Below are 23,699 nucleotides of genomic sequence, written 5' to 3'. Positions count from 1 at the left end.
TGAAATTTAATACAAACCACTTCACGATATCTTTTAATGGTAGATTAATTTTATCTGTTACAGAGATTTAAAAAAAAACTGGATTTTTCTTGTTCATATGCATTTTTCCATCTTTCTAAGTTAAACTAGATTCTTCTTATCATCTCTAGGATCTTTGTGAGGGTATCGATAGGCTTTTTTTTTTTTTTTTTAATAGTTTCACCATGAAAAGATAAAAGACGTAGTCATGTTTGGGTCTTTAAACAGTTTCTGTGTCATTTTTGCCTTCATCATAGCATTTATTGAATTTCTTAAATGTCACTGTTGATTACCATGTGCCAAATGGAAATAATTCCTAATGTCACCTAATTTCAAATGAACAATTAAACTTGGATCCCAAATACTCTTTAATAAAAACACAATTCATATTAGTAGTTGTAACTGAAGCAAGATCTATGGGAAATATTAACAACAGCTGAAGATTTTCTTTCAGACACATATACTTATATTAGTAAGGTCCTCTGTAAAGAATTGATTTATTTCACTAGAGTTGCTTCAAAGTTCTTCAGTACTTTATTCTTCCTAAGTCCTTTCACCAGCTGTGTGATTTATCCATACAGCTCATAAACAGACATTAATTTCACACTCTGACTGAAATTGATTTGACATGCGAACACCTCCACCTGTTACAAAGTCAGCATATCTGTTGTGGTTTAACCCCAGCTGGCAACTAAGTAAAGTACCACTCAGCTGCTCTCTTTCACCCCAACTGGTGGTGGGATGGGGAGGAGAATCAGAAAGAAGGTAAAACCCATGGGTTGAGATAATAACATGGTATATACTATAATAACTATGGTATGGAATATCCCTTTAGCTAGTTTGAGTCAACTGTCCTGGCTGTGCTCCCTCCTGGCTTCTTGTGCACCTGCCCACTGGCAGAGCATGGGAAACTGAAGAGTCTTTGACTTAGTGTAAGCACCGCTTTTCAACAAGTAAAAATCAGTGTGTTATCAACATTATTCTCATACTAAATGCAAATCGCAGCACTGTACCAGCTACTGGGAAGAAAATTAACTCTATCTCAGCCAAAACCAGGACAATATTCTCCAGGACAAGGTTTTTACATTGCTTTCTTTATTTATTGGCAATTTGAAGTGGGTTATTATTATTCAAGATGTAATAACGATTTATCTTTGAATTACTATGAAACTTGAGAGAAACAATAGTTAGTATTCCAAAACATTGTCAAGAACAATTATTAAGTTGGTTGGGTTTTTTATTGTTTGTTGTATATATGGTAGTATATAAAAATAAGATCCATTCAGACTCTTTATTAAATGTGTGAATCGCTGAATAAGGTTAACAAAAAGTTATAATAATATCAAATTTAATGTTGTGTGTGCTTGCATGGTCTCTTTTGCATGTAAACACTTCTCAGTGTATAGTACTAGTCAATTTAATTTTAATCATGAAGAATTAATGACATTTACTAGAAAACGTATCTTCTAAAATGAGCAGTTTAGATGTTTTCTGAACATAGCTCATAAAACATTGTACAATGAAGATTTCTAAGTGCAAAGAGTAATGAACTACATTAAAGGGGGGATTTGTGCAGATGAAGCCATATAGTATATGCTGACTGTAGGTGAAAAGCATCATATTAATGCAGTAAATGACAGTATATTTTCAGAAAGGAATGACTTTCAGAGAGCAGTACAAATGACCTTCATTGCTTACAGTTTGGTCTGTAATATGATATTGCAATTTTTTTAAAAAAATAGTATTTTTAATGATCTTAGGTTTAATTATATACCAATCTTCCACTCCCTTGTACCTTCCCCTCTCCTCTGACCTTTCCAGGCCAGCGTAGCCATGGCCAATCCTTTCTTGAATAGGAAATTATTTACCCTTTGTGGAAAATTGTAAAAGAACAGTCCCTTTATGATTCACTTGTAGGCTTGGTATTAGTATAATGTTTTCAAAGGATCTTTATTTTTCATGTCAATGTCCAAGGAATTACTTAGTGCTTAAAGAACTTTTAGAAAACAGTGTACTATTTACTTCAAAACAAAATCATTATAGTTAGAACACACTATAAAGAAAATTAATATTTTGCAGATAGTCTAGCAGTATCAGTTGTAATATATAAAATAAAGGAAGTACATGATTCCTTGTAAATACAGATGTAAACTGGTGCCAGTCTATGTCTCTGCCTGTTGATGTGTTTTTCCTGTCTTTCGAAAGAATAAGAGTTAGTTATCATTTTCTCAGATAGTGACTATATTTGCATTTGTTTAGATGCCAGGGAGTGGTATTAGCATGTGTACACTTGCAAAGTGTTCTCACAGAACTGAGTTCAAACACTTTTTTTTTTTTTTTTTTTTATTAAAAAAAATATTTTTAAGATATAAACCCTTTGGATTTTTCGTATCATCTACTGTACTCACCACATTTCAGTCTGTCTTTGATGGTTCCAAGATCCTACATATGTTGCCAATTTTTATTTTCTAACGTCTATATGGCCTCTGCATGAAATAGCAAAAAATGTTTTTGTACAGTCAACTTTATATAGAACATGATAAAAAAAAAAAACCAAACGTATCTGTTGATGCTTCTATTGTTTTGTATTAGTGTGCTGTAGCAAAAGATTTTCAGTAAGTAGTATTTTTCAAGCTGATTCAGTTTGCAACTGAACTTTGACTCATGATTCCAAATATTATCATTAAAGTTGCTTGATTCAAAATCTAATACACTGCTTGGAACCACTGCTATAGAGTCCTCTTGAGCTATTTTGCTAACAGTAGTATGTAGAGAAAAGCGGGAATTTTAAAGGATTTTAGCAAGAACTGGATGTTTTAAATGTTTTAAAAACTTTCCATTCATTCTTACAATGTGCTCAAGAAAAGTGGACACATTGTATTTGTTGAGATTCTCGTCTCATCTGCCAAGACTACAGTTATCTAAAATAAGATTACTATTCCTGGTCTGTTTGCTTCTCTTAGTATAGACGCGTGGAATGTATATTGGTATGCTTTCACCAGAACGTGTACCATGATAGGACCAACATAAATGGACATTTACTGTGTTTTCCCCATTACTTGCACTATTTGAAGAAAAAAACCCACTCAACTTGCTATAGTCTTTTTCAGCTTCTCTTCAAATATAAGTCCAAGATTTCAGGATGCTGCAATGTGTTAAAACCATTTTTGCAATCTTTTCCTGTCACAATGCACAGGACTAGAAACTTTATGTTAGAAGCCAAAGAAAGATTATCTTCATTAAAAAAAATAATTTATTGTAATAATCTCTCTAATTAAAGCTACACAAAGTGGTGTTATTCAGAGCAACACATATCATCTGTATTCAGGATGAAGTGTAACCAGGAAAGCATGGTGCTCATGACTCCAGCACATATCCAGACCTTTTCTTTCCAATCTGGAAGTTAATAAATGTCAGGCTACAATTTATATATATATATATGTATGTCTTGCATTAAAGTGTAAACTTATATAGGAATCACACAACTTTCTTAAGAACTCAAGACCTGTCTTGCATGGCAGTTTTATGACCTGAAGGTAACTTTCAGAATAAGTGTTCTTTGAGACCTAGTCTTTAAATTCTTCAGTTTCTAGTTCACTGTATCATTTAGAATTAAATTCTTGAGTTTCATTAATTAATATAATAATTTGGAAACTACAAAATTGATGTTCTAGATGGTCTAGATGACAGAATAGAAAAGGTAAGGCATAACAGTTCTTTTGTTGTGGACACATACCATGTAAGATCATAGTATTTTCCAATGTGCATGGAAACATAAAGGGAATAATTATATTATTATATGATTCCAATAATTAGAAGAAAACGCAGGCATAATGTTATTAATATGTTGTCAAACATTTTAAAGTCACTTATTTGTGGTTTTAGGCAAATATCTTTGCGATGAATAGTTAAAGTATTTTACTTGTACCCCAGTGACACCATGAAAGTCATAGTTAAGCTTGATTATATGTAATTTTAACAAGCACAGGACTTTCTTAAAGCAATTTGCTGGGGGTTTTAGGTTTCTGCAGTTAACCTCCGCAGACAAGCAATATTAAGAGGGAGTGGTTTTGGTGGTGGAAAAAAACATTAAATCCCCAGCATAACCCAACCTATCCTTCTTCCATTTTCTTCTGGATGTGAAAGTGGAAAAACAGGATGTTGAATAGAATTTTGCAACTGAGAAGTCCAATCTATCCATGTAAAGTCAAAGAGATGGCTAATACCCATGAGGATTCTAACATGCTTTTGTGAAATTTCAGTTGTTTAATTACTCTCACTGAAAAGAATGCATTAATTTTAAATATTTATTTATTTTCTTGCATGCATACTGTCCCAGCAAAATATTTACATGCATGTGTAGGTATACACTGTTTCGGTATGGTTATATGGAATATCTTACAGAGTGAATTCTAAGCTGTGAGGCTTTTATTTTTCTTTAGAGTAGTTATGTTAAGATGTTCCTCAGAAAGCGTGCTGTATTAGGGAGAAAAAGTTTTGTTTGCCTTGTCCTGGTTGCTAAAGCCTTGATCAGGTTGACATCTTTGGAAAGAGAAGGAAAGCATGTCTTGTTTAAGCACAGTCCAGGACTCTCAGGTGGCCGAGAGAACAGGAGCCAAGAAGGAAGAAGGCACAGCAAAAAAACTGTAATCATACAAGCTATAGATAAGAATAGATAAGAATGTAGGTAAGAACAGGAACCTCTTTGCAGACAGAAGGGGTCGCATGCAATAAAGTTTTGAAATTAATCAAAGAGAGAAACTTAGAAATCTTGGGGTAAATTGTGCATTCCCCCAAAACACTAAAAGTTCCTGGACTGCGTCCAACCCTGGAGGGCAGGATTTGTCCTGCAGACATAGAATATGAGTGTAGCGTGTAAATATGCTTTCTTTTTTTTCTTTTCTTCCCTTCAGAAGAATGTTTTTAGAGCAGCATTTCCTCCTTACTTCTTTACGAAGTAAAGTAAAATTAAGTTATTCCTAAGTCCACGCTGTAGTAATATTAGTACGTTCAGTTGCAGTGTAATCACTTTTCCTATTTCAGATACTACTAAGGCATCATTCTCCCTCTTTATCCATATCCATGGATGGATTCCAAAGCTGACATTTTTCATTTGAGCACTTACTGTTTCTATAACTTGCATTAGTAGCATTCCAGTCTTGAAGCTCCCACAAATCCCATGCATGACATCCCTTTTAATCTTCCGTTATGTTTGGTGAAAATGGGCTCATCCTTCTTGGTCTTTAAAGATGAACACCCACTGTAAGGTACAGAAGTGGATATTCAGGGAAAATAAGGTCGTGCCATCAAACATTAATTTTATTTTACAAAATTCTCAGCTGGCATAGGCTTGAAATTTTGGTGCTTGCTTTTTCCTTTGAAGAGTATGAGAAAAAGCAGATCTTATGTGGGTATAGAGGCACAAGAAGACATGTACACCTACAATATATGCCACAGGGCTACAGCATCTTGAAAATACTATGCCACTGTTTTTTTGTAATATCATTTGTATAACATTATATAATGTTATGATTGGTCTAAAAGATACATATACTAATCTAGTTGAAGCAGTTCTATTACCTAATGATAATTTTTATTCACATTTATGCTTTGAGATACTACCATTCTCTAATTTTAATCAATTTAATATGTGCTAAATTGATTTTCTGATGCTGATTTTTAATTTGGATGCCATTTTTTGCTAAATTAAGTGGTTGAAAGAAGTCCAAATATATTGTGTCAATCAAGTTTATGATCTAAAAATCATATTGTTTGTATGATATGACCAATTTTCCATAAAACCATGTTAACTAATGTTAATTATATTTTCATCTTTTAACCCTTTCAAAATAGACTCCTGTGTTGGCTGTTGCACTACTTTGCTTAGGATCAGTGCTGGCTTTACAGTCCTATAATTAGACAAGTTGATTTGTACTTTTAAATTATCAGTAGCACATTGATTCTCGTCTAGGCAACTACCATGTCTTCCTTGCCAGGATTTAAGATTATTTTAGGTAAAGATGTTCAAGGACGTTCTATTGTAAAGGAGGATAAAGCATATCACTTTCGCAGTTTGAGGGGACAGATTATATACACATGAAATTGTGTAATTCCTTGGGTCCTTTTTTCTCCAGTTTTTGAGACAGTCATTACATGTGACCTTGTCCTGTCAGCTGGGGCCTCCCTTGTCCTCCATAAGTTCTTGAAGATAATTGCTAATAGTTCATAGACTGCTTCAGTTTAGGATCTTTAATGTGAATTTAATTAGGCCCTGTTCCCTTGAATATGTCTGCATTTTCTAAATAGTCCTTAACCTGCCCTCCTCCTATCCAGCCCTTTAATTAATTTTATTTAAACTTTTGTTACATAGCTGTGAATTCATTTATTTTTTTCTGAAAAAGTGAAGGTGTTCTTCATTCTCCTTTCCTGAATAGCTCTTTTTCTTTCTCTTACATTTAATGACTTTCTACAAGCTCTTATATTGTCTCTTGCTTCATTTCATCGTTCACCTTTTCACAGGATTCATCCTTATGTTATTCTGATCATTTCTGAGGCAGCTGTGCTTGTTTTCGACTGTACTTCCTATTTTCTACCATAGCATGCCAACTTGCATTCCACAGGGTATCTTTGGGCTAACCTTTGTCCAGGGCACTGCTCAGCCTGATGTATAGACAGGCTTTACTCTTTCTGTTAGTAAAGAAACATGAACTCCGCAATTTGAACAATAGGACTTTCCTTATCACAAAGCATCAGAATAAAAGTATACAGTGAAACTGAAAGACCATAAAATGTTGATACTAAACAATAATGATTGTGTAAGGAAAGAAAATGGTTAAGTATTCGGTGATAAATCAAGACAGAGATAATCTCAGAGAATTTTCCCTGTTCCCAGTGATGTGTGGCTCAAGTGCTTCCTCTTTGTCTCTAATGTATTTGTGCATTGTATTTCCTCTTTTCTTCCATGTATTTGTGCAATCACTTTTAGAACACATATATTTCACCTGCTGAAAAAAGAGATTTCCAGTCTATGTAATTGGTTCTCAGTTCCTCAGAAACAGTAACTTTGATCTTTTGTTTTCCTTCTCTCATTCTGATGTATCCTTTTTTATATGGAGGAACAGAACTGCATACAATATTTAGTGTACATAAAATAGGTTTTTGTGTGATGTCAGAATACTATTTTCTGTTTTGTTCAGTGCTCCTTTCCTAGCAGTTACTAACATTTTCAGTAGCTTACAGTATCATAGGATTATCTTTAGGGTGCAAGAATTCTTGTTCCTGAGTGGTAACCATCAAGTCAGAACCAATTATTGTGCTTGCAAGCTCAGTATATGTTTTTTTCCATATTTAATTTTCTACAATTATAAATAATGAATTTCATCTGCAGTTTAATCAGTTGTTTAGTTGGTATCATAAACTTTTCTCCAAGTAACAGAGAGCTTCTTCCTCATGCCTGTTCAGATTTGGTCTACATCTACCCCCGGGCATGTAAAATTGATGGCAAACCAATGACATTTTGTTTTTCTGCATTCTGTAATGGAATACTGAAGTACATGGTAAATATTAAAATGTTTGTCAAAGAAGTTCAATCGGTTTTCTTCTCAGATTGTTTTATTACTTTCAAGGATTTTTATATTGTAAGGTATGTTATGATATGATATGTTACGATACGATACATTACGATATGATATGATGTGGTATGATATATTATTACCAACAAGATATTAATATACTATGATAGTGAACTGTTAGCTTAAACGGATTTCCTATAAAAAAATGTCATGTTACTTTTCCATCTGTCTGATTCTAAGGTCATGTTTGGTTTTTAATACTGAAATAGAATACAATAACGTAGAAGCAACAAAAATTAATCTACTGGATACGACCTGTAGCTTTTTCGATAGCAGCAAGGACAAAACATTTCAGAGAAATTGTGAGAATCTCTTAAAATGGTGCTAGGAACCATATGATCTGTGAAGGAGGCCTTCTCTTTTTATAGTTGGAGACTGATAATAAATTGTACTGTAAAATTTCTTTGAAGAGATTTACTGGAATAATGACAAAATTGTGATCATCTATAAAACCATCATGTAAGGCCACCCTGTTTATAGATTTAGCCCAATCTCATGTTAGCCTTAATAGTCACTTCTACAGTCCAATTATGTGCTATCATCTGATACATTTTTTTCTCTTAGTTTTGATTTATCATTTTCACTTTCCCTAATTGTTCCCATGTTCCTTTGCAGGAAACATATATATAATATAATTCTTTTATTTATGTCACCTTCTGCAATCCTGAGCATATCTCTTTATCCCTTCTCTTTCTATAAGAGTGTCTCCACTTGTGTTTTTAAATCAGATTCCACCGTGTCTGGTATTATGACTGTAACGCAGGTGGGTATAAGGAATAAGAAGAAATAAAATTAATAATATTTTTTTCTTGTATTTATAACATGAGTGGCCTGTCTTTAAAGAGTTTAGATGTTAAACAGAAAAGGTCCTATGTAACATGGAAATAAGCTAACAAACTCTCTCTTCTTTTTTTATTGTAAATGTATACATGTGTCAGTTCTTAGTTTCCCTTAACTTATCTTGACTGTAGCTAAGGCGATAATTATGAAATGTTGTCAAAGTCATGATTTTAGGTTTTAGAGTTATTGATTTCAGCTTTCTCATAGACTTTCAAATCCTGAAGTTTATTTATGTATCTCTTCTTTGAAACATGGATTTTTATGTAACATGTTTAAAACACTAATTTAAATTGCATTTATAAATATGAGTTATTAAAATGTGAGGGTGTTATTAATACTCTACTAGTAAAAGTTGTATCTAGCTCAGATTTAGTGATTTTATGATAATTCACTAATTATCTAAGCTAGAATATTGGCATTAAGTGGCATTAAGACATAGTGGCATTAAGGTTTTAAATTTGACTGTGTATTTGTAATCTAGTGGGGGGGGAGTACATTACTACCATTTACTACCATGCCTAATAAATTCAATACTCCCAATTGTTTTAATCTTTAAATTATTTTATAATATATGACACCTTTCAAATAGTAGTCATAATACTTATTTAGATACTTAATATACTTTAGAATCGCCATATTTCTTTCTGTGAAAGAAAACACAGCAACAGAAACTTCTCTGATTAAATTCAGATGCATATGATCTTCTCATCAGAAATCAAATCTTGTCATTTTTCCAACATTAAAGAGAGAATATTCCCTGAAACTGAGTATTCCTGTTTTACAAACAAGATGAAAAGTCTCTTTCCCCATGCTACTGAAAGACAGTATGTGAAAGCCATAAACAATTGAATAAGATCAATGTTAATATTTCAGTAACCAGAGGAAGCTGATGTTCAAATTTGAGTTTGAGAGCTTATTTGCAAACTTCATGAAGTGCACACAGCTCTAAGGACTCAGCTAAAAGGAAGTCCCACATTGACTGGGTACACAGAATAATCCTAAAGGAACAAGGGTTTTTTTGCCACACTTGAAATGTGTTAGCATAGCTTTTATTTTCATGGTTTTTATTTTAAGAACCTTTTCTGTCCCATAGGATTTCTCTAAGAGCTCAACTAACTTGGCCAGAAGAATGTTCTCTTTGTAGAAAAGCCTCTTTGCAAATTATGAAGGAGAGTAATTGCTGTGTGTGTTGAAAAAAGAGGCACAATGCACCTCAACTGCATTTAGACATTTAAAAAATTAGTTTTCTGATCAAATCAGTGGAAGTAAGACAGGTACCAGAAGAGAAAATGAAATAAAAAGCTATGTTACATCCCAGAGGACAGAAAAATATTGGGAATTATTACATACCTGTACTACTGTAGATCTAGTTATAAACAAATAGTATTCTTTACATATAAATACAGAACCCTGAATTTGACCTTCTCTGTCTTCCCTATGTTTTGGTCTGTCATTACTATGTGACAGAAATCTAGCTCTCTACTAAAAAGAAATGTACAGACAGTCTTGCATCTGACAGTCTGCTTTGTTCTGTCTCTCCCTCATGGTTTGCTGAAAATTAAGGAAGTGAATATTTAATATTGGGTTCTGGTGCTGGCAGAATATTTACATAGTTTTATATCTTTTTCAACACCTTAATAAGCATTTTAAAATTTGGGTATTATAACAGATTACTACTAAAAGTTTTTGTCTTTTTATGGGGAAGGGAAGTTTTGTCATCTTAACCACTACAGACCTGCAATGAGTCTATCTGTTAGAAATTCAGTCAGTTAAGATGCAGCTGTTTGAGGTTTTGGTATTTTTCAAATATTTTGGAAGGAAATATTCTACTGCATGCATTAATTACTTGCAATACAAACGCAAAGACAGATGTTGAACTGAAAAAGTGCATGGAAAGTTGTTAAAGCATCTAAATTGGGTGTTCTTTTGTTATGGTGACTTTTGTCTCTCTGTAAAATTAATTGGTAGAATATTAATTGATCTAAAATTCTGGTATTGATAGTTACACCTGTAATGTGAGTAAGAGTGATATGATATGCATGTTATATTGAATCTTCATACTAGGAAATTTATATGAAACTTTAGGATCAAAGTGAATGTTGTCCATTAAAAATGAGTGCTTTCTGTCAATCTGAATAACTTTTTTTTTTTTACTAGAGTGTATTTTCTGCTAAGGATAGATAGTCTTCACTTCAAGGGTTGTGAAGATGTAGATCTCTAGAACTAGATGGAATTGTTCAAGCTTTTTATTGTCAAAATGCAAATAAGGCATCCTCAGAAGTGTTTTATAAATTTGTGACATTTGTTGAATTGTTTTTATGTTGAACAAAAGCATACACACTGAAAATTGAAATGGAAATAAAGGTAATACATTTCATTTTGACATTTTTATGAGTTATTTGGCTTTCCAATCTAAGATAATTTCATTTAAAAACTCCCTTTAATGTATTTTAAGAAAGAACCTAAAGTTCATCATTAAAATATTTTTGAGAAAAATTTTAATACACCTTTATTTTTCCAAAGACTAAAAGTATTTTAAAAAATGTTTGACCTGAAATTAGTTTTAGATTTTAAACTTGTTTGTGCTTCCAAATAAGATATTTAAAAATCCAAAATAATATCTCCAAGTAAAAGTGGGCATATTTGTATGAGGAGCATATATTAAGAAGCACAAAGTATTTGCTTAGTCTCAGAGTTTATCCTGCAGTCATGCCTTCAACAATAGAAGCTCAGTTCTGACTAAAGACATACTGTACTCATTTACTACAAAAAAAGGAATATTCAACCTGCCAGAAGTCTCGTTCTCAGTAATTTCTATTAAAAGTTTTGGTTCACTGATCCGTACCCCTCTCCTAGGGTTTGGTGTATCTCTTGAGAGTTAAAAAAGCATCCTGCTCTGTCTTCTACTTCAGTAAATTTGTTAATTAAAGATATCTTGATACTTCCTCTGTTGACCATGGAAAGAAACATATGTTGTTTTCTTTTAAGGGATACATCTTCAGCAATGTCTTTGCAAAACCTTGTGATTTGCATCCTGATATTCCTTCCTGAGACGGTATTGCCCTGATCTCCAAGATACAACAGGGTTTTGGAAAAGAGTGCTTATGATAATTCTCACATGCTGGATTAGGATAGCTCTGCTGTCAGTGGAGGAGACAAACTTAAAATGCAATTAAAATGTGGTTTCTGATTTTCTGTAGCTCTCCACATTTTCATCTAGGATATGGAGCTGTGGATTGCTGGAAACACACAGGTTTCCACTGCTCCACTGAGGCAGTAGGAATCAATGTCTCAGTAGGAGCAGGCTGATGAAACTGCATTAAAGCATTTGTAAACATATATAATATTTAATCTTTATTTTTCAATATTATTTATGATATTGCTTTAGTGGTATTTAATTATATTTGTGTACTGGACTTCTTTGAAGATGTTTTCATTTATCTGATACATTCTAGCGTTCTGGTAAGACAAATTACTTAAATAAAACAACTTACTCTGGAACTGCTTTGAATTCATAGATGGAATAGTTGCTTCTAATTTTCTATTCAAAGTTTGATTTTAAGATTACCAAGAAAAAAATGTATACCTCTTTTTATCCTGATGAATAACCTGTTCCTTTGTGAAATGTGGCATACCTTTGTGAAAATGCTTGTCAGTAATCTGTTCGCAACTTCTTTAAGAGTGTAAACATAGTGGTTTGACTTCACACATCATAATAATGCCATCCTGCATCTTAAAACTTCTGTTGGAGATAGTATTTCAGAATATACACTTCTGCCAGCATGTAACATTAGTAGATTAAACAATATTTGACAGCTGACATTTTCAATGGTATTAAATTATATTAATATTTATACCATTCAGTGAATTAATGTTTCAGACTTCATACCTTGAATTGAACTAGAAACATTTAAATAATCAGAATTTTATCACTAATTTAATTTGAATCAGATTTAAGACATTTTCCTACAGATGTAAAAACACAGTTTATGGAATCAGAAGTGCTTTATTGTTACTTTTCTGCTCAAATGGAAATTGACAAAAATAACTCCTTTAAATTTAATGGCAAAGAAATGAAGCCTTCATATTTGATGGACAGGCATGTGTATAGTAACTTGTAAGATGATTCAGCATTTATATCACAGGCAATTAATATTTACATTTTCTTTCCTAATGTTGTTATTCATAACTGTCATAAGACTTAAGTTTTTTATATTCTTATCTTCTATATGTACATTCAATATCTACAAAATAAATAACTGAAATATCAGATGTCCTAGAGAATATCTAGGAAGTATAATCCAAAACGTTAATCTCTTTTCCACGACACTGAATGCAGCTGGGAAAAGTGTGGCTCTAATTCGAAGTATGATATTAAGAAACAGTTCCTCAGTGTTGTTTATATTATATTTTAGTGCTTACGAAGGGCATTGACACTATCAGTAAACTATATACTTTTAATCATATTGATAATAGCTTTATAAATGGAATTGCAGATATGAGAGTTAAGATAGATTCTTTATTACTAGTACTTCATTACCAAAAATAGGATCTACACATGTCCACGGTTAGAATCAAGACTCTGGCTTTATAATTTTACCTTCAAATATGCTCTAAGTCAGTGCAGCCATGCAGTTAAACACGAGTATTGTGTTATCTTCAGCCATAAAGGTATGGAAGCTATTAGCCTGTGAAAAGACTTTAGATCCTAAGTCATCTTAGAGGCAGTTTTACAGCATTTACCCCTAGTTCACTTTCAGCTGTAAATATTAATTTAAGGCATAATGCCAAATATTTTGAAAGCACTTCTGATACTGACATATAAATTGCTCACAAATATATTTTCCTTAATATTGTGTTTGAATTTTTTGATATTCAGAAATTGAGAAAGGAGGTTGTGGCGACCCTGGAATTCCGTCATATGGAAAAAGGACTGGCAGCAGTTTTCTGCATGGAGACACACTTACTTTTGAATGTCAAGCAGCTTTTGAACTGGTGGGAGAGAGAGCAATCACATGTCAACAAAACAACCAGTGGTCTGGCAACAAACCCAGCTGTGTTTGTAAGAATACTTGTTTTCTATATTATTTATCTGACTTTAGTTAGCCTCCTGCTTTTCTTAGCACTTGTGACTAGCCAGCAGGAAAATATTTCAAAAGACCTTTTTCAGTCACATGGTTTTTTAGTTGGCTCAGTCATAGCTCATTTACGGGGAACATCATGTAGAACTGCTTTAGAATGTTCTTTCCCCTCATTTTATGTTTAATTGAATCATTTCACACTCTTAATGTAAATATGTGTTGAATTAGACTCTAAATGAGCAATTCCTAATAGCATATAAGTGTTCAAAAGGACTCTGTGGCACATACACATTGATTCTGCCAGTGCAAAGCAGTCTGCAGATCCATGTAAGAAAAGACTGGGGGTGTGGGGTGTGGTTCTGATATCCTGATAAAGCATGAAAATGAATATAAGGAATATAACTATATCCAACATGGAAAAAGGGTAGGTAAGATCTTTAGTGTAAATTTTGTTTTAAAAGGTAAAATGTGTTTGAAGGTAAGCTTGTAGAGAGATTTAAATAGGTGGGTTTTTTCTTACTTTTCTTTCTTCTTCTATGGCAAATAGAGTAGATCTTTCTACTGCAGAGGTACATTTGGCATTTTTGTTCTCCAAACCACATTACCTTCTCCTATACAGAGTCTTGTAATTCAGTAGTGGATTTTCAAAACAACCTTAGTGAGGTGTCCAATTCTGCTTGGACACATATGTACTTTTCAGCTGTGTCGATACAGGACTTAACCAAGCTCAGTAAGCTTGCTCTGGACTGTAAGAAGTCTCTATATGCCCATGCAATGCTGAAGTGTGTTCAAGCATCTAAGGCCTGAGCATGGAGACAGTGTGGCTGCAATTCTCTCTGAAGACAGAAGTTGTGTTTCTTCGTGGTGCTGTATTGCATGGGGTTGATATGTTAGTTTCTGTTGGCAATAGTGTGGAATATTTTACTGTGCTCTACTGTTTGATCTGCATATGCCCTATGAAAGATAATGTAACCTAAACATACAACATCTGTTTACAAACATTGAATTCCATTTGACACATCTGAAGAGCTCAGTAAAGGTTATCCTTTGTGTTAATTAATATGCAGTGAGCTTTCCTCTTTATGAATGTACCTCATGACTCTGAAATCAGTTAGGAATTGTCATGATGAAAATTGGCCCAAAGGAGTGACAAAGAAGGAGAGCTATGAGTTATTTTTGTTTAATTGCCCTGTGTTGTCCAGGGGAAACTAGAGGTAAAGTAAGTTTGTACTGTATAATCTTAGGAGTTCGTGATTGAAGCATAACTAAATTTCTACTATTATTTGCATCAGCATGAACTTTGTGTGCTACAGACAAAACCAGCACTTGTGCTTGATGTTTCGGATTGCTAAATACATTTTGACACATACTCCTTTTAGAAGAAAATCACATTTAAATTTGGAGATTGTATTTTCATTTGCAAACAAACCTGCCAATTTTCCCAGATTAAGACACATCAGGCATTATTTTTGATTTCTTTGGCATTTTCTACATGCCTCTAATAATTTCTTGCAGGCCTTGGTGCAGTCACTTAACCTCACTTGGGGAAATAAAAACATGCAAGGCTGACATGTTATAGTCTGTTCTGACAGTCATACACATTTCCAACTTACATGTGTGGTAGTTTTGACATCCAGGCTTCAAAAGCATCCTTTTCCACAAAAATAAAAAATATGAATACAAGCTTTTGTAATGTTTGTTGATAGTATTTTGAGAATCTATTGTTGTTTTTTTTAGTCTCATGTTTCTTCAACTTCACCACACCATCTGGAATTATTCTTTCTCCAAATTACCCTGAGGAGTATGGGAACAATATGAACTGTGTTTGGTTAATTATCTCAGAGCCAGGAAGCAGAATCCATCTGATTTTCAACGACTTTGATGTAGAGCCACAATTTGACTACCTTACAGTGAAAGATGATGGGATTTCAGATTTACCACCTCTTGGCACTTTTTCTGGCAACGAGGTCCCTTCTCAGTTGGCTAGCAGTGGGCATATAGTAAGGCTTGAATTTCAGTCGGATCACTCTACCACTGGAAGAGGATTTAATATCACTTACACAAGTAAGAACCTCTGCTTTATTTTATGCCTGGTCTTAAAATCAAGCTATCTTTCTTCGTAATAATGAAAATAAGAGCAAGTTTTTATTTATAAAAGAAGTAAATTGTAATGCTTGTATAATTGCCCTTCTTTCAGCTGTCTTCTGGTTAATCATTAGCATATCTGAATCTTTATAATTTATTTATTTTAACTGTTATAGTGCTGAGGAATTCCCTTGATTATATAACCCTTTTTGGTTGAAACTGCATAAGAGCAGAGCACATAAATAAAGTCCAGATAATTCAGATCAAAGCATCCAGTGCAACTGTTTTAATATACTTCTCAATGGAACCAGCAGAAATAAGTTTACAAAGGTGTTAAGATATGGAGATGTTAATCTCAAAAGCATAGACATATAAAAAGCAACTAGAATACCATTGCAAATAAATAGCTCTTGGAACCTGCTTTGCTTTTGCATTTTACCTTCCAGTTACATGGTGTGGTATCTAAGAATACACACCCCTAAGAATATAGATCTCTTCTTTGCAATACACATAATAGTACCCCTCATGCTTTTTCTAGTGTCTAAGAACATAGCTGATCTCATGCAGAAGTCTTTCCTATAGGACTGCACTAATTTTAAGAATTCACTCTTCTTTCCAGCTACAGTTTCTTTAAGAATATTAAGAACATAATATCTTTGAGAATACACTTCTGAAATGTACAAAATTTAGTTGTAACTGGTCAACAAGTTCAAAAGCTTTTAAATGTGGACCTAGCAGTCACATGCATATAGAGAGCTACTGAAAGCACAAGTTTTTTTCATTTGGGAAACTAGGCTAAAAAAATATATGGTATATGAAAGGATATTATGCAACTGTACTCCCAGTTGAAAACTCTAGGAACATCATTGTCATGTAGAAAACATTACATTTGCCATAGACTGCTAACTCTCCAAGAAGTTTTATTCATCATTCAAAGACATTACTTATGTGGACATTATCTTTTTAGTTACAGAAATTATCTTCTAAAGGTTATAGAAGAAGTTAATTGACAATAAAGTTGTGTGTCACATGTTGCACTGTTACTATCTTAGGTCAGTAAAGATAATCAATTAACAGTGTGTGTGCAGGGTCAAGGTGTTTCCTTGCATTACTTAGGAAGATGCCCCCACATAAAACTGGAATTCATGGATTACAACCCTTTTTAAGTCTTAGATGCCTAAATTGTTCCTTTCCTTTCAGAGAAAAGGGCTAATTATAAACCTTTTGAAAATGGCATAAAGAAAAAAGGGAGATCCTCACCTTAACTGAGACTGTAGAGATTAAAAGATTGACCAGAAAATATGAGGCCTGAATTCTAGGTCTGCTTGTGTCTGAGATTGAGATCCTTTTTCCCGTATGCTATTCTGTCAAAGACAGACCATAATTACAGTCTTTACTATTTCTGTTTGAAGATGGAGAAGTATGCAGTCAGGGATGTAATACTCGTGGATAACCTCCCTAAGAGTCCTGATCACCTAGGTGTTATGCAAAAGAGCTTTCCACCACACTTCTTTTTTTACAGTAGTGTTACTGCTGAGCTTGATGCACACCTTATATGCTAGAATTATCTAAGATCACATATGCATCCACAGTGGGAAACCAAGATGACAAATGGGAGTTCCCCCTCCTTTATGAATTCTTAATGTTTGTAGGAAATGCTTAGTTTAAGTTCAGCCAACGTGCTAGTATTTCTGGACCTCCTGTGTGTTGCAGGGAAAGTGCTCTACTCATGGTTTAAATCAAATCAGGATCAAAACAGTTTATTGATTTATTAATGAAATATAGCAGACAATCAGTGAACTGTAGAGTCAGGATAAATATCAGCAATTCAACAGATAAACCACAATGTAAGACTCTTACAACATCTTAGAATCATAGAATATGAGTTAGAAGAGACCCATAAGGATCACAAAGTCCAACTTCTTGCTCCAGAACTACCTAAAACTGAACCATATGACTAAAAGATCATCCAGACACTCCTTGAACACTCACAGGCTTGGTGCTGTGACCATAATTGGTGCTTCCTTGTGCTGCCTGGTTTGTCTTAGTATCATAGAATCATAGAATTGTTTAGGTTGGAAAAGACATTTAAGATAATGGAGTCCAACCATTAACCTAGCACTGCCAAGTTCACCACTAATCTGTGTCCCTAAGTACTACATATATTTTAAATACTTCCATGGATGGTGACCCAACTACTTCCCTCTGCAGCCTGTTATAATACTTGACAGCCCTTATGGTGAAAGATTTTTTCCTAACATCCAATCTAAACCTCCCCTGGCACAATTAAGAGGCAATTTCCTCTTGTCCTCTCACTTGTTACATGGGAAAAGAGATTGACACCCACCTCACTACAACATCCTTTCAGGTAGCTGTAGAGAGAAATAAGGTCTCCTCTGAGCCTCATTTTCTCCAGGCTAAACAACCTCAGGACCCTCAGCTGCTCCTCATAGGAGTTGTTCTCTAGACCCTTCACCAGCTTCGTTGCCCTTCTCCAGACATGCTCCAGCATCTCAGTGTCTGTCTTGTGGCGAGAGGCCCAAAACTGAACACAGTATTCAAGGTGCAGCCTCACCAGTGCTGAGTGCAGGGGGACGATCACTTCCCTAGTCCTGCTGGCCACATTATTTTGGATACAAGCCAGGGTGCTGTTGGCCTTTTTGGCCACCTGGGCACACTACTGGCTCATGCTCAGCCACCTGTTAACCAGCACCCCTAGACCCTTTTCTGCTAGGCAGCTTTCCAGCCACTCTTCCCCAAGCCTGTAGTGTTGCGTGTGATTGTTGTGACCCAAATGCAGGACCTGGCACTTCTTGTTGAACCTCATATCATTGGACTCATTCCTTTGATCCAGCCTGTCCAGCTCCCTCTGCAGAGCCTTCCTACCCTCAAGCAGATCAACACTCCTCCCCAGTTTGGTGTCATATGCAAACTTACTGAGGGTGTGCTCAATCCCCTCGTTCTGATCATCAATAAAGATATTAAACAGAACTGGCCCCGATATGATACTAGAGCCCTGGGGAACATCACTTGTGACTGTTAACACTTATCAATTTGTAAATACCTTCCCACTCTAATACATCTTCATCCTGCTCTGCTAAGATTTACATACACACCTTCCCCTCACAGGATGTATGAGTTACAAGCACTCACCCCTTTTACTTGAAATGAGTTCCCTGACTTGCAAAGCACTCACCCCTTTTACTTGAAATGAGTTCCCTGACTTGCACACACCTCATGAAGGGCACAGAGGTCCCCTGGCTTTACATAGACCGACAGTGCTGCTGTCTGCAACTCACTGATCCACTGATCCATCCGCATGCTGGTGAGAACACCCCCATGAGGTCACAGGTGCACATGAAGGTTTGGGTTGCACCCTGTGTTGCCACATCACTAGTTAGAGGCAGACTGCTCCGAGTGTTCCACTAGAATGTTGCGCTGTCTGGCCTAAGCAGTGGCCAGAGTTCTTTAGCAGTAGCCTTTATTTCTGACAGATTACCTACAATGTAAAAACCATACTTCTGATTATGTTGGAGGCAAACATCTAGATTTTGTCTAGTGGGAAATTTAACCAAGGTATTCTACTGTATTTTAGCCACACGTAACTAAAACCCTTCCTTCCATTTGAACTATGTTGCATCTGTGGGAAAGTCACTGGATTTAAAGCCAACTTTCTGCTGAGGAGTTTTCTATGCTTTTAATTATATTGTATCATGTATTATATACTATCATATCATATTAGAACTATAGAATGATTTGGGTTGGAAGTGATCTTAAAGATCCTCTGGTTCCAGCCCCCTGCCTTGGGCAGGGCACCTTCCACTAGACCAGGTTCCTCAAAGTCCCATCCAGCCTGGCCTTGAACACTTCCAGGGACGAGGCATCCACATCTTCTGTGGGCAACCTGTGCCAGTGTCTCACCATTCTAGCAGTAAAGAATTTCTTTCTGATATCTAAATCTACCCTTTTTCAGCTTAAAACCACTCTCCCTTGTCCTATTACTCCATGACCTTCTAAAAAGTCCCTCTCCAGCTTTCTTGTAGGACCCTTTTAAGTACTGGGAGGCTGCTATAAGGTCTTCCCAGAGCAGGGTTCCTCAAACTACAGCCCATGGGCTGGATACGGCCCCCCAGGGTCCTCAATCCGGCCCCCGGTATTTACAGAACCCCCCCACCCCCACCACCCCCCGCCGGGGGTTGGGGGGAAACCAAGCAGCCGCAGATGACTGCCTGCCACTTCATCCACGCGCCGGCACCCTGTTTAAAAAGTTTGAGGACCCCTGCCCCAGAGACTTCTCTTCTCCAGGCTGAAATACCCCAACTGCCTCACGCTGTTTTCCTAGGAGAGGTGCTCCAGACCCCAATCATCTTTGTGGCCCTCCTCTGGATTCACTCCAACAGGTCCACGTCCTACTTGTGTTGAGGGCCCCATAGCTAAACACAGTACTCCAGGTGGAGTCTCACGACAGAAAAGCAGAGGGGGAAAATCACCTCCCTCAGCATGCTGGTAACACTTCTTTTGATACAGCGTGGGATTTGGTTGGCTTTCTGGGCTGCAAGTACACATTGACAGGCCATATTGAGCTTACCATCCATCGACACCCTCAAGTCCTTCTCCTCAGGGCTGCTCTCAATCTATTCCCTGCCCAGCCTGTATTTTTGCTCAGGACTGCCCTGATCCACGTGCAGGCACTTGCACTTGGCCTTGTTGAACTTCATGAGGTTCACACGGGCCCACGTCTCAAGCCTGTCAAGATCCCTCTGGATGGGATCCCTTCCCTCCAGCGTGTTTATAGCACCACGCCACTTGATATTCTCATAAAACTTGCTGACAGTGCATTCAAACCCTGTGTCCATGTTGCCAGCAAAGATGTTGAACAGTGCCAGTCCCAATACCAACCCCAGAGGAACACCACTTGTCACTGCTTCCACTTGGACACTGAGCCATTGACTGTAATTCCTTGAGTGCAACTATCTATCCAATTCATTATCCACCAAGTGGTCCATTTGTCCAATCCATGTCTTTCCAGTTCACAAACAATGATGTCGTGTAGGAAGTGTCAATAACTTTGCACAAGTTCAGGTAGGTGACGTCAATTGCTATTCCCTCATCCACCAGTGCTGTGACCCCATTGTAGAAGGCCACCAGATTTGTGAGGCAGGACTTGTCCTTAGTGAAGCCATGCTGGCTGTCACCAGTCAATCACCTCCTTATTTTCCATGTGCCTTAGCATAGTTTCCAGGAGAGTCTGCTCCATGATCTGGCTGGCACTGAGGAAAGCCTGACTGGCCTGTAGTTCCCATGGGTATTCTTTATTTCCCTTTAAAAAAATAGGGGTTATGTTTCCCTTTTCCAGCCCATGGGAACTTCACCAGACTGCCATGGCTGCTCAAATATGATGGATAGCAGCTTAGCCACTTCATCCGCCAGTTCCCTTAGAACCTGTGGGTGCACCTCATCAGGTCCTGTGGAGCTGTGCACCTTTGGGTTCTTTACATAGTCTTGAACTGATCTCTTACAGTCGTTAGTTCTGCATTCTCCCAGTGCCTGCCTTTGCCTTCTGCGACTTAGGCAGTGTGGCTGGAGCACTTGTCCATGCAAGACCAAGGCAAAAGTGTCATTGGGTACCTCAGCTTTCTCCATGTCCCAGGTAACCAGCTCTCCTGTTTCCTTCTGGAGACGGCCCACAATTTCCCTAGTCTTCCTTTTAGCATCAAAGTACCTATAGAATCTTTTGTTGTTGCCCTTAGTGTACCTGGCCTGATTTAATGAAATCAGCGCTTTAGCTTTCCTAACCTGATCCCTGGCTGCTTGGGCAAGTTCTCTGTATTCCTCCCAGGCTCCCTGTCCTTGCTCCCACCCTCTGAAGGCTTCCTTTTTGTGTTTGAGTTTATCCAGGAGCCCCTTGTTCATCCATGCAGTCCTCCTGGAATTTTTGCCTGACTTATCTTGGTTGGGATGCATTGGTCCTGAGCTTGGAGGAGGGGATCCTTGAATATTAACTGGCTTTCTTGGGCCCCTCTTCCCTCCAGGGCTTTATCCCATGACACTCTAGCAAGCAGATCCCTGAAGAGGCCAAAGTCAGCTCTCCTGAAGCCCAGGGCAGTGATCTTGCTGTGCTCCCTCCTTGCTGCCCTAGGGATCTTGAACTCCACCTTTTCATGGTCACTGCAGCCAAGGCTGCCCTTGAGATTCATATTCCTCATAAGCTCCTCCTTGTTGGTAGGAACATGGTCCAGTATAGCACTTTTCCTTGTTTGCTCCTCTATCACATAGAGAAGAAAGTTATTGCCAGTGTTTTCCAGGCACGTCCAAGATTGCTTGTGCCCTGCTGTGTTGTTCCTCCAACAGATACTTGGGTGTTTGAAGTCCCCCGTGAGTATAAGGGCTTGGGAATGTGAGGTGGCTCCTATCTCTGTTCATCCTCTTGGTCTTCTTGGCTGGGCAGCCAGTAGCAGACCCTCTCAGTAATGTCATCTGCCCCAGCCCTCCCTTTAATCCTGACACATAAGCTCTTGGTCAGGTCCTCATCCATCCCCAGAAAGAGCTCCATGCACTCCATCTGGTTATTGACATAGAGAGTTACACCCCCTCCTCTTCTCCCCTGCCTGTCTTCCCTAAAAAGATTGTATCCTTCCATTCCAACATCCGGTCATGCGAGCCATCCCACCACATCTCCATGATGCCAATAAGATCATAGCCCTGCAGGTGTGCACTCGACTGACTCATCTTGTTTATTGCCCATGCTATGTGTTTAGATGCATTTAAGTTGAGCCCTTGATGGGTCTGACCTACTGGCTGCAGTGGCAGGAATTCCTTTCTGGTGCTAATAAGTATTATTATATTACAAATAAAATGTTATTTCCCTCTTCTAAAAAAAAAAAACAAAACAAAACAAGTTTAAAAGGGATAGTACTTCTTCTTGTTGTAATTATTAATAGTATTGTTGTTGTTATTCTTATTATATACTATGTTTTACCAGCCTTTGGTCAGAATGAGTGTCATGATCCAGGCATTCCTATAAATGGGAGGCGTTTTGGAGACAGATTCCTTCTTGGAAGTTCTGTTTCCTTTCACTGTGATGATGGCTTTGTGAAAACCCAAGGTTCTGAAACCATAACATGTATTATGCAAGATGGAAATGTAGTATGGAGCTCTACTGTCCCACGTTGTGAAGGTAAGGACACAATCTCCACTTAATACCTATGGTTTGAATGATGAAACTATTTAAATTTAGCTTATTTTTTACATTTTGCTCATAAATAAGATTGCTTTAGCTGAAGTTATTTGTTCATCTTGTCAAACGAGATAGCAATAATAGAAATAAGATTTCTTTATTTTTTTGGAATAAATTAGCATTGTAAAAATCTGGTTGCTATTCTTTTCAAGTTCTTGCTGTCACCATCATTACTTGCTAGTGAGTTATAGCTCTTATAACAGTTTTGGCTACAGCATACTGAAGAACATAACTATCTACCACATAAAAAGCAAAGTAAAGATCCTATTTAAAAGTCCTTTTTAAAAATTTGCACCTTTAATTTTTTCAAAACATAAATATGCCTGAATTTATGTATGTAACATATTAACCTGCAGAACATTTTTTCCTGAGAAATATAGTGAAAATCAGAGCTATGTTTTAATATTCATTATATTCCCCAAAATTTCAAACTTTGCTTGTTCTTGCCTATGTGAATAAACAGACTAAGATGAGCAATTATTAGTATTAACTCTCTCTCTAGTATGAAATACAGCGAGAAAAAAAAAAAAAGTAGGTTGACTCCTTGATGCTATACAGAGATGGGTTCTAAGGCAAGACATAAGAATGTAGTTAATAAATTAGTGTGGGTTTTTTTTTAAAGTAATGTTAAAAAAAATATATATCTTTTAGTAAACAAGAGATAGATAAATAATCAGACACTTAGTGAAAAATACTTTTTTGAAGAAACAAACCCAAACCTTCTAATTGATGTCACTCTCACACTTCCATTAATTTCAGTGTCATTGCAGTAACTTAAGGATCTGGGTCATATCACTTTCAAGGTTT

At 36.4% G+C, this 23,699-nt stretch overlaps 1 protein-coding gene across 1 annotated transcript in view; it reads left to right on the top strand.

Annotated features, from left to right (window-relative positions):
- Positions 1 to 23,699, top strand: part of CSMD1 (CUB and Sushi multiple domains 1) — a 1,203,943-nt gene that overhangs the window by 866,360 nt on the left and 313,884 nt on the right. The window contains exons 13-15 of the mRNA XM_013299736.3: positions 13,369 to 13,551; positions 15,308 to 15,634; positions 22,638 to 22,832. Of these exons, the coding sequence (XP_013155190.2) occupies positions 13,369 to 13,551; positions 15,308 to 15,634; positions 22,638 to 22,832 (705 nt within the window). The remainder of the gene's footprint in view (positions 1 to 13,368; positions 13,552 to 15,307; positions 15,635 to 22,637; positions 22,833 to 23,699) is intronic.

Source organism: Falco peregrinus, chromosome 7 (assembly GCF_023634155.1).
Source record: "Falco peregrinus isolate bFalPer1 chromosome 7, bFalPer1.pri, whole genome shotgun sequence".
In the NCBI taxonomy this organism is placed as follows: domain Eukaryota; kingdom Metazoa; phylum Chordata; class Aves; order Falconiformes; family Falconidae; genus Falco; species Falco peregrinus.
This window is presented reverse-complemented; position numbering and strand designations above follow the sequence as displayed.